General features: G+C 43.4%; 1 protein-coding gene across 1 annotated transcript in view; it reads right to left on the bottom strand.

Moving 5' to 3' along the window:
- The window catches only part of LOC121567562 (multiple epidermal growth factor-like domains protein 6), a 97,940-nt gene extending 83,968 nt beyond the window's left edge, over nt 1–13,972 (bottom strand). Inside the window, exons 1-4 of the mRNA XM_045217795.1 lie at nt 13,682–13,972; nt 12,144–12,278; nt 11,681–11,790; nt 11,407–11,511 (exon numbers count right to left, since the gene is read on the bottom strand). Coding sequence (XP_045073730.1) covers nt 11,407–11,511; nt 11,681–11,790; nt 12,144–12,278; nt 13,682–13,764 — 433 coding nt within the window. The 5' untranslated portion in view covers nt 13,765–13,972. The remainder of the gene's footprint in view (nt 1–11,406; nt 11,512–11,680; nt 11,791–12,143; nt 12,279–13,681) is intronic.
- Nucleotides 13,973–14,999: the final 1,027 nt, after the last annotated feature.

Below are 14,999 nucleotides of genomic sequence, written 5' to 3'. Positions count from 1 at the left end.
AGCATGGTCAGTTCAGTGGAGGATGGTTTTGGGTCTACTAATGCCAGCAGACTCAATCTATCTCTATCAGCTTGGAAGTAAGTGAGACCTTGGCCTGGCCAAGTGACCCAAACCCTCTGTCTCCGCCTTGTCCTCACAAAGCCAACTCTGCATCTACTTTGCTTTTGAGGAAGAACTTATCTCTTGACTGTTCATAACCTACAGAATAATAATTTTTTTGCGTAACAACTAACTCTCAGGCTTTGGTGAAGACATATATGGCGGACTGCAGCACGTATCCAATTACCAAATGCAAGATATGTAGCGTTTTTTCCGCTATTAACGCCAGAACTCAGACATTAGTGATAATGGAGTCTCTCTCCTGGTGCGTGATGGTCCTATGGAGTTGCAGGAGAAGGTCAGTGTCTTGAGGTGGGAAGCTGGCGGCTTCACACTAGTCAGAGACCTCAGATCTCTACACCTTCCACATCCTGTCAGTCAGAAAAACACTCTTCGCCGGCAACATCTGTGACATCGCGTGTGGGAAAAAACCTACAGTGTTTTCTAATTTTAACACAGCAGCTTCAATTGAAAAGCCAAGCCACCTTGCCTGCCTTAGGGCCTCCCAGTGGACCAGCGCTTAGAGCGCTGAGCAAGCCTTCTCTCACAAAAGCAGATATTCATTACAGCAACAACAAAAAAAAAACAGTCCAGACTCAAACTTCTCTCAAACATTCTTTGGCACCATTGTGACCATTCAATGTTTTTGCAGCTTGAAATATATACGCTTATGAGGATTCTTGTTTATTTGATAATGTTTAAGGGTTCAATAATCCGCCCTTATTGCTGGCTTCGTCTCCGATGTGTTTGGTGAAGCCTGCCAGGCAGCGCCCCCAGAAGTTATACAACAAGGGCATTTGGCAATTTGTCCCTACAGAGCTGGAAATAATCTGTGTACAGTTAGAGTGAATCAGTTTGATTACTCCACATTTCCAGAAAGTTTTTATAAATATAACTGACGGGCTGATTACCATTTCCAGGACAATAGGGTCTAAGTCGCAACAAGTATGCTTCTAAATAAAAAGGAAGGTAGACTATAAATGCATAGTATCCAGTGATTAGCCATGTAAACAGTAATTGTGAAACCATAGAAACTAAAATATGAACTTGTCTAATGTACTAAATAGGAGAGCCTACTAAGAATGTAATCCAGTGGTTACAAAACCAAGACGTTATGAAGAAAACTAGGAACCAAACTTCCAGAGGGAAGTTCATGAAGGTTATACCTGCCTTGTTAATTGCAGCTAATCAAGTTGTCAAGCTTTTGGGGGGTTGGGGGCTGTGTCTGGGGGTGGAGGGGTGAGAGGGTTGACGTCTGTGTTCAGGAGTTCTGACCAGACCTCAAAGCTGATTTGAACAAGAACAAGGGTGCCGCCAGCCAACCCACAGACCAACCTGTCAATGGTAATCCAATGGTTCCTGCTAAAGCTTGCTACATAAACAAAGCACATCATGTCTCCTGAAACTTTATCAGCACAGGGCCCACGGAACACATTTATACTCAAGGAATCTGAAAGACATTCTTTAAAGGGCCCAGAACAAACAATGAAACCTGTACTCATTACAACCAGATGCAGGGTATTAATCTTGATCCCAAACACAGGCGGGAGAATTAGAATAACTTCAAGCACTTTCATCTGTTAACTAGGTACTCCTTCTTCCATTTAGCAGTCAGACTGATCCAGGAATTTAACAGAGCTAAGACTGGAGGAATTTGGAGCGTAAATGTTGCTTACAGATTAGATTATGTCATCCCTTTGTCAGCTGACAGGGAGCAAACTGCAAACCACAACAGTTGACTTTCCAAGCCCTTTGAGTTTAAAGGCAAATTAGTGTGGTCTTTTGTCTCACAGTCACAACATTATCAGACCAATAAATGCTCATGTTACCCAGGAGCCCAAACAAAACACTCAGTTTCCTTCAGGGACTCCTGTGGGAGTGGGACTAACCAGAGATAAACTCCATAGCAGGCAAAAGACTCAGAGAAGGGAGACTGTCCAATCATTCAACCAACACTCCCACACACACACCTGCTGAAGTGAAACAAACTCTCTCACAGACAGTCACAGGCTCTCTCTTTATAGAAATCAATAGAGGAATCCAGGGGAATTTTATCGTCATATCCACTCTGGTTTTCACTCTACTCATAATGCAGGGTTTTCAATCCAAGCTTTACAGATGTGAGACTAAGCATAGGCCTGTATGCTTAAATAAGAATGGGTATAAATGGGTCTTAGAGCACATTACAAAATTCCACAAGACTACCGGTATAGATGCCAGTGTCTTCCCAATCCCAATATGAACCCATCGCCACTGTCCCAACAGAACACTGAGACAGTCAGACATGATAGATACAGTCCACCAGGGTTCATTTCCTCAAGGTCTGATTAAGATTGGAATGTTCAGGAGCATAGTCTGACCAATACTCTCCAGAGCCATATTATACACAGACTCTCTAGTCTACACAAGTATGATTCTGTCCAGAGCTATCCAAACATACACACGATCACACATCATCACAGTCTGTGAAGTAAGGAGAGTCAGGAGACCACTAGCAGCTGTCCTCAGTGGTTGCTGATGAACAGCACGTCTCAGACCCCAGACAGTGCTACTTGACTATGGTCAGGAAGTCTCCACACACACAGGCATGCTTGTAAACACACACATACAAACATGCACAGACGTGGACACACACACATACACATGCACGCACACACATACACATATGTACACATTCACACACAGAGAGGAAAAATAGGGGGGGATCCTTGAAAGTAAAAGTCAATGTAGCAGGATGTTTGCCTCTGGGAGAAATAAACGTGGTCGAGAGGGTTAATTTCCTCCAGCTCATAGCCAGAGGAACATTATTCAAGCAAGGTACCGCAGAAAGAATGTCCTGGGCTATTTAAACAGTGAGTCAGCATCTTTTTTATAACAATTTTCTTTCTGTCTGCTAACTAGCATATCATTATGAAGAGACTCCTACACAGAGAGAGAGAATCACCTTTCAGGAGAAGACCCAGATGCAGACAGTGTCAAAGTAACAAAAGTTTATTACAAAAACAGGGCAGGCAAACAACTGGTCAGTAATCCAGATCAGAGTCCAAAAGGTACAGAACGGCAGGCAGTCTCAGGGTCAGGGCAAGCAGAGGTCAATAATCCAGGGTGGTGTGACAAGGTACGGAACAGCAGGCAGGGTCAGGGCAGGCAGAATGGTCAAAACCAGGAACTTGAGAAAGCCATGAGCAATGGGAAAACCGCTGGTAGGCTTGTCAAAACAAAACAAACTGGCAACAGACAAACAGAGAACACAGGTATAAATACACTGGGGATAATCGGGAAGATGGGCGACACCTGGAGGGGGGTGGAGACAATCACAAAGACAGGTGAAACAGATCTGTGTGTGACAGAGAGAGAGAGAGAGAGAGACTATGGGAAAGGAAGAAGAGTGTCTAACAGTGACCTGTCTCTCTCTGTATAACTGACAGATCTAGGGGACAATTGAGGACATTAGATGTGCAGTATCAGTATCTTTACAGAGTGATAAAAATCTCAGTCAGCCAACTACCTGAAAGGGACTAACACCTGGTGCCCACTCTCTTACTTGAACGTGATAAATGTCAGTCATGCTGTGACACCAGAAATGTTTATGTTTCTAACAGATAAAACTAATCTGATCAAACTCAGATGGGGTGTAGCTATCGGCTGACTTGGAAGGAACATACAGTACCAGTCAAAAGTTTGGACACACCTACTCATTCATTTTACATTTTAGTCATTTAGCAGACGCTCTTATCCAGAGCGACTTACAGTTAGTGAGTGCATACATAGACTAGTATCGACCCGCTACAGATCGGTTCAGACACAAACATATGGGCCTGAGGAACAGACAGGTATGTACACTACAGCACCTGTTGCCTATCTCTATTGCTAACTGTTTCTGTTCCACAACATCCACATGAATATACGGGCCATAACATACCATTGCGGGTGAGGCCATTAAGTATATTGAGCTGTGGCCCTTAAGGGCCCATAAAGGCTGACTGATTTACCTGTGGCACAATGGCGTGAGGTCAGTAATTCATACATTATATCCAGGGGGTTCCCTGGTGGTTATCTAATGGTTCTCCTGTGGTTCCAGGTGACCCAGGACTGGGTAAAGCACAGATAAAGCCAGTCTGAGATCCATAGAGAGGCTTGCTTGCCTGCTGTGTGAGGATGTTATCCAGAGATGTGTTCTATACAACACAGACCAGGATTAGGGAACATGGAGGAAAGGAAACATCATAAATCTACATTGGAGAGGTTAGCGCTCTCCCCTCCATCTATCTCTACTCTTTCTCCCCCTCCCCTGTTCCCTCCACCATTGACAAATCTAAAATCCACAGCAGAATATAAAAGTCTCAACATTTCTCTCATGGTCTAACAATATATATAATATATATTTATAATAATGTAAGAATATGGTGGTTGGTACCCCTATACATATATACCTCTATCACTCAGTATCCCTGCACATTGTAAATATGGTACTGGAACTGACCCTGTATATAGCTTTTTATTTCTCGTGTTCTTCTTATTTCTTAGTTTTATTTCTTGTGTGTTTTTGTTCTACCTTATGTAATTTTTTTGAGCTACATTGATATTGATTACTGCATTGTTGGGTTTGGAGCTTGCAAGAAAGGCATTTCACTGTACATGTGCACTTTACATTAAAAACTTGCAACTTGAAATAATATGGTTATATACAGTATGTCAACATTCAGACATATTTCTAATGATATGGTCTGAAGTCTACCCTACATTCTGCTACCATCGTATGCCCCTTCGCTCAACACTCCTCTCCATCTCCACCATCCAACAGTTTTTCTGACTAGCTGGGTGTGGCTCTCCCTGAGTCACTACAACTGCTGGGTTCATGGCTCCAGGTATGGAACAGAGGTCCTGGTCTAAATAAACACCCCATTCACCCACCAAACCTGGTTTGTATTAGTACTGTGGGGAGCTCCAAGCTCTGACTACAGTGTGTAAAACTTTATGTAAAACACTTTGAGCACTTGGTGGAAAGTGCTATAGTTGAATTATATTATTATAATTATTAAAGGTAGACTCAGCAATATAACGTAGAAGCAGAAAGTAAACAGCATAGTGGGTAAATTTCTGCAATAACTAAGAGCGTTGAAGCACGAGGCTCAACTTCTCCACGGTTTTGGTCCCCTGGCTCCCACACTGTAACATGCGCAGATACTGTGTGTGACTGTGTGAGAGCGAAGTCTTGCATCTCGCTCATCTCAATATCTGTGGTGCTGCTCGTGGCAACATCATTTCACTGTGTCTACCTTTAAAAGAGTTGACAGAGCAGCTCTGCATCAACTACCTCACGCTTTAACCCAAGTACTGAGTACTGGCATAGGTATACTTTCCACGTCATATTAACTAAACAGAATAAAAAACATATCTGCGTAAGCTGTGCTGGTCATTGAGGCAACACAAAGACTACACTTATCTTCTCTTATCAAGGGAGAATCGCCATAGCATTACAACCACCACACACACATCTAGGTCAAACCAAACCTGAATGCAATGCTGGAGTGAACCAATAAAGCATAACTGCATGCAGTCTTCTGGTCCTTAATAGGTTTAGCAGTCAGAAAGCCAAGGCATGGTTCTGCATGGCTAACTGTACTGCAGCAAAGCAGAGGCAGGTAGGGCAGGAGCTCTGAGCATCACAGCACAGATTCATTACTCTGAGTGAGTTGACAGAGCTCTTGGCAGGTTGAAGCCTCTCTGCTGACTGTCACGATCGTCGTTAAGAGAGGAGGACCAAGGCGCAGCGTGATGAACGAACATGTTTATTTATCATTAGCGATAAACACGGACAGTAAACACAAACGACTCGTAACGTCCTAGGTAACATAGACCAACACGGAACAAGAACCCACAAACACAAAGGGAAAAACAGACAGTTTAAATATGGCTCCCAATCAGAGACAACCAGCCACAGCTGACACTCGTTGCCTCTGATTGGGAGTCACTCAGGCCAACATAGAAATAAACAAACTAGAACTCCCAACATAGAAATACACCACATAGAAAGAACAAACCCTGGCTCAACATATAGAGTCCCAGAGCCAGGGTGTTACACTGACCTGGGACACAAAACCAAGGAAAATGCTCAGAAGCAGAGTGAAGCAGAAATTATTTGTTAAGACATTTTCAAATTTCTAATGTAATTTCTACGGTGTGCCCTAATGAACACAACCCTGGACTGGTTCTAAGAAGGTGTGGATAATCTTAAAGCCTGTGGCATAGTTCACCTGGTGGACATGGGAATATGGTTTCAGCTCTGATAATCAACACTCCACTGCTGGAGTGGGCCATATTCTGAAGCTACATGGGAATAACCTTGGAATAGCGCTTGGAACGTTGGAGCATGTGCGTATGAATGGGCATTGCTTTTAGAAAATATAAAAAAAGGGGGAAAAGTCTATCAGTGAGCTGCATTCAACCACATCCACCAACTCAAAAAACAGCTCACTTCGATCACCCCTTTAATCACAATCACACATTGTATTTATATTTTTACAACGGGTGGGTCTAATCCTGAATGCTGATTGGTTAAAAGCGCATTCCAGCCGGCGTCTATTCCACAAGCTACCACCGGCTAAATCTATGACGTTAAAATGCCTATTTACTCTGTTTCATCTGACTGCGCAATCCACTGTCTCATCAGCCCAGCCAAGCAATTTATAAACTTGATCTCCACTATAAAAAGCATCTAGACATTATCTCACATTTCTTTTAGACTAACATTTCGTTTTCAACAGCGGAGATTTGTATAAACCTTGCTGTCTGTCTCTCCGATATTTGCAACATTGTTTCAAAATTCAAATTAGATCTCCAGCTGTCCCATAGTAATGAACGTGTCGGGAGTCGGGACGAGACAGACAGGCAGGCTGTAATCCCTGCCAAAGGTGATTGTAACATGCATTGACTCAGGGGTGTGAATGCATATGTAAATGAGATATTTCTGTATTTCATTTTTAAAAAATGTGCTAACATTTCTATAAACATGTTTAGACTTTGTCATTATGGGGTATTGTGTGTAGATGGTGAGAAAGAAAATATATTTAATCCATTTTGAATTCAGGCTGTAACACGATAAAATATGGAATAAGTATGTCCATTAACCCTTAGGCAGACAGACAGACATACGGACAATCAACGCATTCAAGAGAATCGGCCTGAGCAAGGTGATGTGCAGGGTAATTGATCTTGATCTCATAATAAGTAGCTATTTTGGATGTAAGAACATTCATGGATAAGTGATTCTGCACAGAATTTAGCTCAGGCCAATTCCCTCAAACATGCAAAGTGTGATGTTCACATAGTACTTTCACATCAGGAAACAGTGAGCACAGCCTTGCGTGTGGAAGGACCATTAAAACCAATGTATGTTACTCATACTGAGATCACCTTTGCTCCTGAGAAAGAGGCAGACAGTAAGGGAGTGTGAAAAGAAAGAGAAAGGCGATTGGGTTACAGAGCCCAGGGATCTGCCGTTATGCATTTTCACCACAACTCACGCTCGCTAGGCCCGGACACAAGGAGAATGCACACTGACAGAAGCCTGTAAGTGAAGCCTGGCTCTGCCACCACGTTAGTGAGACTCAGTACACACTGCCAATTCGCTCCCTCCTCTTTCTTTTCAGCACTCATCATAGGTTTGACTTCTTGAACGGAGCCCTCTTTGGTGCGAGCGCCAAACTGTGGCGGTACTCTACGACACCGCCCACCTGCTTCTAATCACTGATGTCAGAGGACGCTATTCTAATGTAATCCTTCAGATTGTGACACGCGGGTTGCAGCGTTGATGCTATGTGTTGTGGGTTGATGCTCCCGCCGCGGCCTCAGTGCTCTCCGCAACGTGTTAAACACATGATAGGTCTGAGACATCCGAGCCGTTCTTAATGGCTCTGTTTACGGCGCTTGTGAACATTACTTTGTCTCACTTCGTTACGCTTTAGAAAGGCCGGGCTTTGTTGAAACGACACGTCGGTCCGCAGGAAGTAAGGAATCAGGAAACGAGCAGGGACGATAAAATGCTGTGGACAGGTCACATCTGGTTTTAGCCAGAAAAGCCAGATTTTGTTCAGGGTGTTTTTGTGAAAAGACTATCATGGAGAGTGCCTGGGGAATTTGCTGCTCTCTCGCTGTTGGTGGATTATGCAGCGAAATGATTGAGCTGTGGAAGTCATAGTATGTCTGGCATTTAGTGTAGTCAGAAGGAGTCACAGGTGTGTATGTGTATGTATGTATGTGTGCTCATGTGTGTTTACGTGTGTGTGTGTGTGTGTGTGTGTGTGTGTGTGTGTGTGTGTGTGTGTGTGTGTGTGTGTGTGTGTGTGTGTGTGTGTGTGTGTGTGTGTGGATAGGTGTGTATGTGGATAGCTCTGTGTGTTTGTCTGGGAGAGGGGTTAGGGGCTGAGACAATAATGCTAACTTGCATGATTGGAATCATGGCAGCGTTTCTCAGCCAGTTGAAATCATGAATCAGCTGGCATCCTTTTTATGGATATATACAAAATAAATGTCAATTGAAAAAACGTAAAACGAAATGAAGTGCAGCTAGTTTGCAGTCTTTCCAGCTTCAGTTTGAAGTGATTGTGTTAGGTGTATTGTTGGTTAGTTCCTCTGAACAACAGTGACCTGACGAGTGAGCACATTTTCTATGCCAGGCGAAATCACGCCTCATTAGGTCATTGTTATGGATGTATCCAAATAAATGTCACTAGAAACAGGTTAAACAAATGCAAATGCGGCTACTTTGCTGTTATTCTGGCTGCAATTCTTGACGTGACTGTAAGTTAGCCGTAGTTGGCTAGCTAGCAAGCAAGGGATAAGAACGTTGCCAGACAGTATGGCAATGGAACGTTTAGAACGAACGACTGGGTTGCGTCCATAGATACAGAACAAAAATACTGAACGACTGGGTCGTGTCTCTAGCAACCGAACCGGGAGAACGAACGACCAGCCGGCTTGGGTAGCAACCCAAGATTTGTGTCGGGACTATATCTTGTGGAAGGATGAAATAGTATGAATACATTCATCAAAATAACATTTTTTATGAAAATATGTCAATCATTATTTGAATATGTTGGTAACCCGTTGTATAAAAGTGATAATGCCCTCGAAGTACAGTTGGTAACCCGTTGTATAAAAGCGATAATGTCCTCTCCAGCCAGAAGGATTAAAGGAGGGCAGCAGCTCAGGCCAAGCCTGAGAAGCCGGTGTTTGGAGGATATATTGACTAATCCTTTACCTTTTTTATGCATTTGACTCCACACAGAGGAACAGTGTCCCTCTTAGTGAGAGCTCGCTGAACATGGCGGCTTGGCCTGAGCTGCTGCCCTCCTTTAATCCTTCTGGCTGGAGAGGAGGATACATTTTTTACATTTTAGTCATTTAGCAGACACTCTTATCCAGAGTGATTTACAGTTAGTGAGTTTTTTCATACTGGCCACCAGTGGGAAACGAACCCACAACCCTGGCGTTGCAAGCACCATGCTCTACCAACTAAGCTACACGGGGCCACTCTGAGAGGTGGAGGAAGGAAAGATGTTAAGGGAGAGAGGAGGAATAAGAGGTAAAAGCTGCTGTGTTCACAGAAGGAACCCAATCACAGGATACTAAAAACCTTGACGGAAAAGAGTCAAGGCTTATCTGTGTCCCCCTTCCCTGTCACATGATTAATGTGTGTGTCCCTCTGTTGTTCACCCTTCCTGGAAAACCCAAGCAGCTCTTTCCAAACAAACGAGCGGGACAGTCACCAGAAACAAACACTGATGCGTCCCTGTGAAATGTCACAGCCGGAGGAAGAGCAACAAAGAGAGCGCCTGGCAGGACCTTCCTCCTGCTGGGTGTGTGAGGGGTAGGGTTGTGTGTGTGTGTGTGTGCCTGTGTGCGTGCCTGTGTGCGTGCATGTGTGCATGCATGAGCATGGGAAGGGGGTGTAACTAATTGTTCTCTGTTCTCTCTTGGCGGGAGTCTTCCTTAGAACATCAACTAACAAACATTGTCCTCTCGCTGTTGGCCAGATGACAGAGTGTTAGGGGTCAGAGTGTCAGGGAGAAAGCAGAGCAGACCAAGAGATGTTCATGAGAATGAAAAATTATTCTGGATCATGTTACTTCTCGTATTTACAGTCCACGGTCCACTAGTATGCTTTCACCGAAGGTAAATATTATTTGGGCACGAGTGGCGCAGCGGTCTAAGACACTGTATCTCAGTGCTTGAGGCGTCACTACAGACCCCCTGGTTCGATTCCAGGCTGTATCACAACCGGACGTGATTGGGAGTCCCATAGGAGGCGGCGCACAATTGGCCCAGCGTCGTCCGGGTTTGGCCGGTGTAGGCCGTCATTGTAAATAAGAATTTGTTCTTAACTGACTTGCCTAGTTAAATAAAATAAAACAATAGAACTGTACTTGTTTCATATTTGGAAAATAAGGTGCTCGGTGGGTTCAATAATGATTGCTTGCTGATTAGCTTGAATAAACATGAATTATGAAGGATGGACCACTGAATGTTGACAAAATACCAGTCATTGGCCCATATTCACAAAGTGTCTCAGAGTTGGAGTTCTGATCTAGGATCAGCTTCCCGCCTGCCCATATAATATTATTCATTATGATCTAAAAGGTAAAAGATCCTATATCAGCACTCCTACTATGGGAAGACTTTATGTCTGTTCCATCTGTGAGAACCTCAAACTGCACATGCCCTCATTAGGATCCAGCTTGCAGACTGGAGGACCGAGGCAGGGTTGAGTTAGCCACCCAGCGCCCGGGGCACCAGCCTTCAAAGGACCCCTTTTCTCCCAGAGTGCACTTCTGCCACCACTAATTACCCAGCAACCCCCATCGAGTGGCCACTGCCAATCACAGCCACAGGAAAGGCTAATTTATGTTGTTCAAAGTGAAAGCACAAGGTCTGCACTGTGTCCATTAGGACTTTAACAGTATGCTCTCCTTTAAGGATATAGGTCAGTCTCTAGGGCTGGACTCACTTATCTAAACACAGCCTCACAGCTCGGCTGTAAAATAGGATACAACGTAAAGGGGTGGCTAGTGGGTACATGGTGGACACTGAAGGTTAAAAAACGTTGACCTTAACAATGTTGTTGAAATGTTTAGTCAAAAAGGCATCTGTGTTTCTCTCTGGCCTCTCATTCACTATTTCTCATTCTCTCTCTCTCTCTCTCTCTCTATCATTCTCTCACTCCACCTCCCTTACAAAACCCCCCAAAACCATGGCAAAGTGTCCACAACATGTTCTCTTTCTCTGACTCCATGATGACTCACTCACCATACTGGCAGCGTGTTCCTTGGAAGCCTACAGGACACTCACAGATCTGGTCACCTCTCTCAGCACACCTGCCCCCATTGAAGCAGGTAGTAGCAGCACACATCCCTGTAGAACACAACACACAGTCATCTCAGTAGCACCTGCAAATGCTCATACACATCATGGGCATGACAACACATGATCAATTCATTTCATATGTACGATAGCGCTAAATTTGTCCATAGATAAATGTGTTAATATGAAAATAATATTCAGTGTTTGTCTTTGAACTCACGGTGCAAACAGCCCCTCTCCTTGCCCCTCTGTGTCCACCCAGGGCAGCACCTGTACACCCTGTGCACATCCATACTGTACACCTGCCTGTAGGCTGTGTAGTAGCCTGTTCTGCAGAAAGGAAATGACATACAGGTGTAGGATCTTAATTTGGTCACTGTTGCAGGAGAACTTTCCTGCAATGCAGGAATTGTTAAACTTGTAGTGTATTTGAGGTTTAAAAAGGCTTCTGAAGTTTGTAATTTCCACTTCATTTTCCCTCAAACCATACAAAAAGGTCCATTAATTATAATCCACATAACAATTCACATTTCCTGTTGCTGCAGGATTATTTTCCACACTGGCTCAAATTAGGATCCTACATCTGTATGAGCCCAGTTATGATAGGAGAGACTGAGTACAACTATCCAACAACAACAACAAAAATAACAACAACAGGGTATTGGAGAAGACGTGTCACTCACTTCCTTTCGTAGCCGACACACCAGCGATGGCCGGTGCAGCCTTGCTTCCAAACCTTGACCATCCGAGTGAAGGCCTGGACACAAGGCTGGCGTGCACCCAGCATGGACAACTCCTGGTCTGCACACACATTAGGCCTGCAGAGACACAAAGAGGATGGTTTAGTCAGCAAAACTACATTAAGTAGCTTGTATACCTGTGTAGTAACACTATAATACTGTGGGTACTAGGGCTACATTGTTATATTCCATGTTGTTATCATCAATTTAATCATTGATTTACAACGGCATAAAAATGGAGATGAGCGGTTTTGATATCCTTCAAGTGATTAGTGATGGATACACAGGACAGGAGAGGGTCAGGGTTGAGGCTCATGAGAGAGAGTTTTTACTCTCCCCCCTCTGACACCAGAGTTGCTGACCCTTATCATGAACCACCCAGCAGCACCAGACCCTCCAGCGTCTTGACAGTTGCCCAGCGTGTTCTCCCCAGATGAGGTGTGTGTGTGTCACCCAGGGAGCACGCCGACACAGGGGAAACACTGACACAATCCAAGAGGAAGCACATTCCAACAGACACAGTAACATACATTACCTAGATTTACTATCTTATGTCTATTCACAGCACCAGATAGACCTGGGAAATTAGCAATTGGATTGAATTCCGCAATAACAATTGGCAATTTTAGGAGTAGCTCATTGTTTAGCTCAAGGCACACTATACGGCTTGTGCATTGCCTGCTGTGAGCTCCATAATGTAAAGTAAAACAATTCTATCAGCATCTGTACTCTGGGTTTTGGTCTGTTCTCCTTTAGAATTCCCTAGACTTATGTTCGCAAATACTCTGCTAGACTTGGACAGTGTTGCAGACACCCAATAAACATTTTGAAACAACCAATGAAACTCTCCAGGCAATACCAGATTCTAATATCATAAGAGAAAACATGTCAGAATGTGTGTGTGCTTGTGTGTGTCTGTGTGTGGGTGGGTGTATGACTTTGTGCATGTCTGTCAATGAAAATGCTAAGGGATTCAGCAGCTGAATATCTACATACCATCATAGATATATCAAGATGTTGTCAGAACAGGGATTTATAACACACTTTTGTCCAAAGGTGTATTTCTGCATCTGCACACACCATCTGGGTTCAATAGACAGTAGGCTAGGTTCATTAGCTAAGGGAAGTATTAGGCTCCTACATGAAAATGCCCTCCTGCATGCGTGTCCTTGCACAAGCTCATTCTTTTCGGGAAGTCTCTTGAGAAATGCACATTCCTTTACATCCTCAGTATAACAATGGTCATGCTTGCCGGGTAAAGTAATATGGTTTATTTTACGTGAGGTCCACAAAGGGCGACGCCTAGAGGACAAATGCATCCAGATTACTGTTGTGCAGTCAAAAAAGACAGTACATGATACAGATATAACGTTATGTGTGTGTGTCTCCTGTGTCTCAGAGACACATGAAGGCTATATATAGTGTGCTCAAGTATTAGATAATTAAACATAAAATATTCATGCAACTCTAAATTCACTCACATGTCAGGTTGTAACTCCAGAGATGATGCGATGCGCGTGGTGTCCAGTGCTATCATACACCAAATTAAAGTGTCCAAGAACATTATTCATTCACACAGAGAAGACCACAAAGTAAAGAGTGATGTGGTGAAGGTAAATATCTCGTATAGTCCCGTCAAATAATGCTGTGCATCCTGTCTCCGACTGAGAACGCATCGAAACAGGACTACAAGGCTTCGTCTCTAGCCACAAGATTGTCCCGTATCTAGTGAGCTTGAGAGAGGGTCTTCTTGTCCCTCAGTTTGCATCCTACTTCACCGTCAGGGCTCCATTCACAAGAGTGCCGGAGTACCAACCACGACCACTAGAGGGTCCCTATCATCACTAATGAGATCGATCTCTACTCCGCTCTCCGCTACTTAGAGCTTTTCAGCTGTGTATTTTGATCTATGAAAAGTGTAGCCTGTTGAACTTTAACTTCATACACTAAATTAGTTTTGATTGGTTTGATTATTGATCCATTCAAGACCTTTATTTACGAGATAAAAAAAGATACCACCCCTAAGACTTTTTGAGACTTTCCCGCTTTATTGTTTTTTCTCTGGAACCTGTAGGCCTATTTTATAGTGTTTTGTTGGAGTTTACCCCCTCCTTCCTCTTCTTCATTTCATCCTTTGCGCTCTCCACTCCCTGCCTTCTCCAACACATTGTTTTATTTCCACCTCCCTCCTTATGGATCTTCTCCAGCAGTTTGTAGAGCGCTTTCACAGTGTCTTCTATCATCTCTGCGTCCACACTCTCTTTTAACTCTCGCTATCTCCCTCTCAATCTCTGCATGTTTTTGCTCCAACCTTCAAATAATTGTGATGCAACTGCTGAATAAGTAGGCTTAATAATTTGTATCAGTTAATAATGCATCAGGCAACATTTTAGAAAAATCTATTCATTCTTATGATCAAACAATACAAAAGTTGCTCAAATATGTTTTGACCTATGGTTAATAGGTACCCACCATGTGAGTGCAGAAATCCAGTTTTGTAAAGTACTTAAGGACTATTTAAGTAGTTTTTAGGGAATGTGCTTTACTATTTATATTTTCGACAACTTTTACTTCACTATATTCCTAAAGAAAATAATGTACTTTTTAATCCATACATTTTCCCTGACACCCAAAACATTTTGAATGCTTAGCAGGACAGGAAAATAGTCAAATTCATGCACAAGTGAACATCCATGGTCATCCCTACTGCCTCTCATCAAACTCACTAAACTGTAAATTATGTCTGAGTGTTGGAGTGTGCCCCTGGCTATCCGTAAATAAATAAAAAGAAAATGGTGC

This window comes from Coregonus clupeaformis, chromosome 6 (assembly GCF_020615455.1).
Source record: "Coregonus clupeaformis isolate EN_2021a chromosome 6, ASM2061545v1, whole genome shotgun sequence".
NCBI lineage: Eukaryota > Metazoa > Chordata > Actinopteri > Salmoniformes > Salmonidae > Coregonus > Coregonus clupeaformis.
The sequence above is the reverse complement of the archived record's forward strand: the minus strand, read 5'-3'. Positions and strand labels throughout refer to the sequence as shown.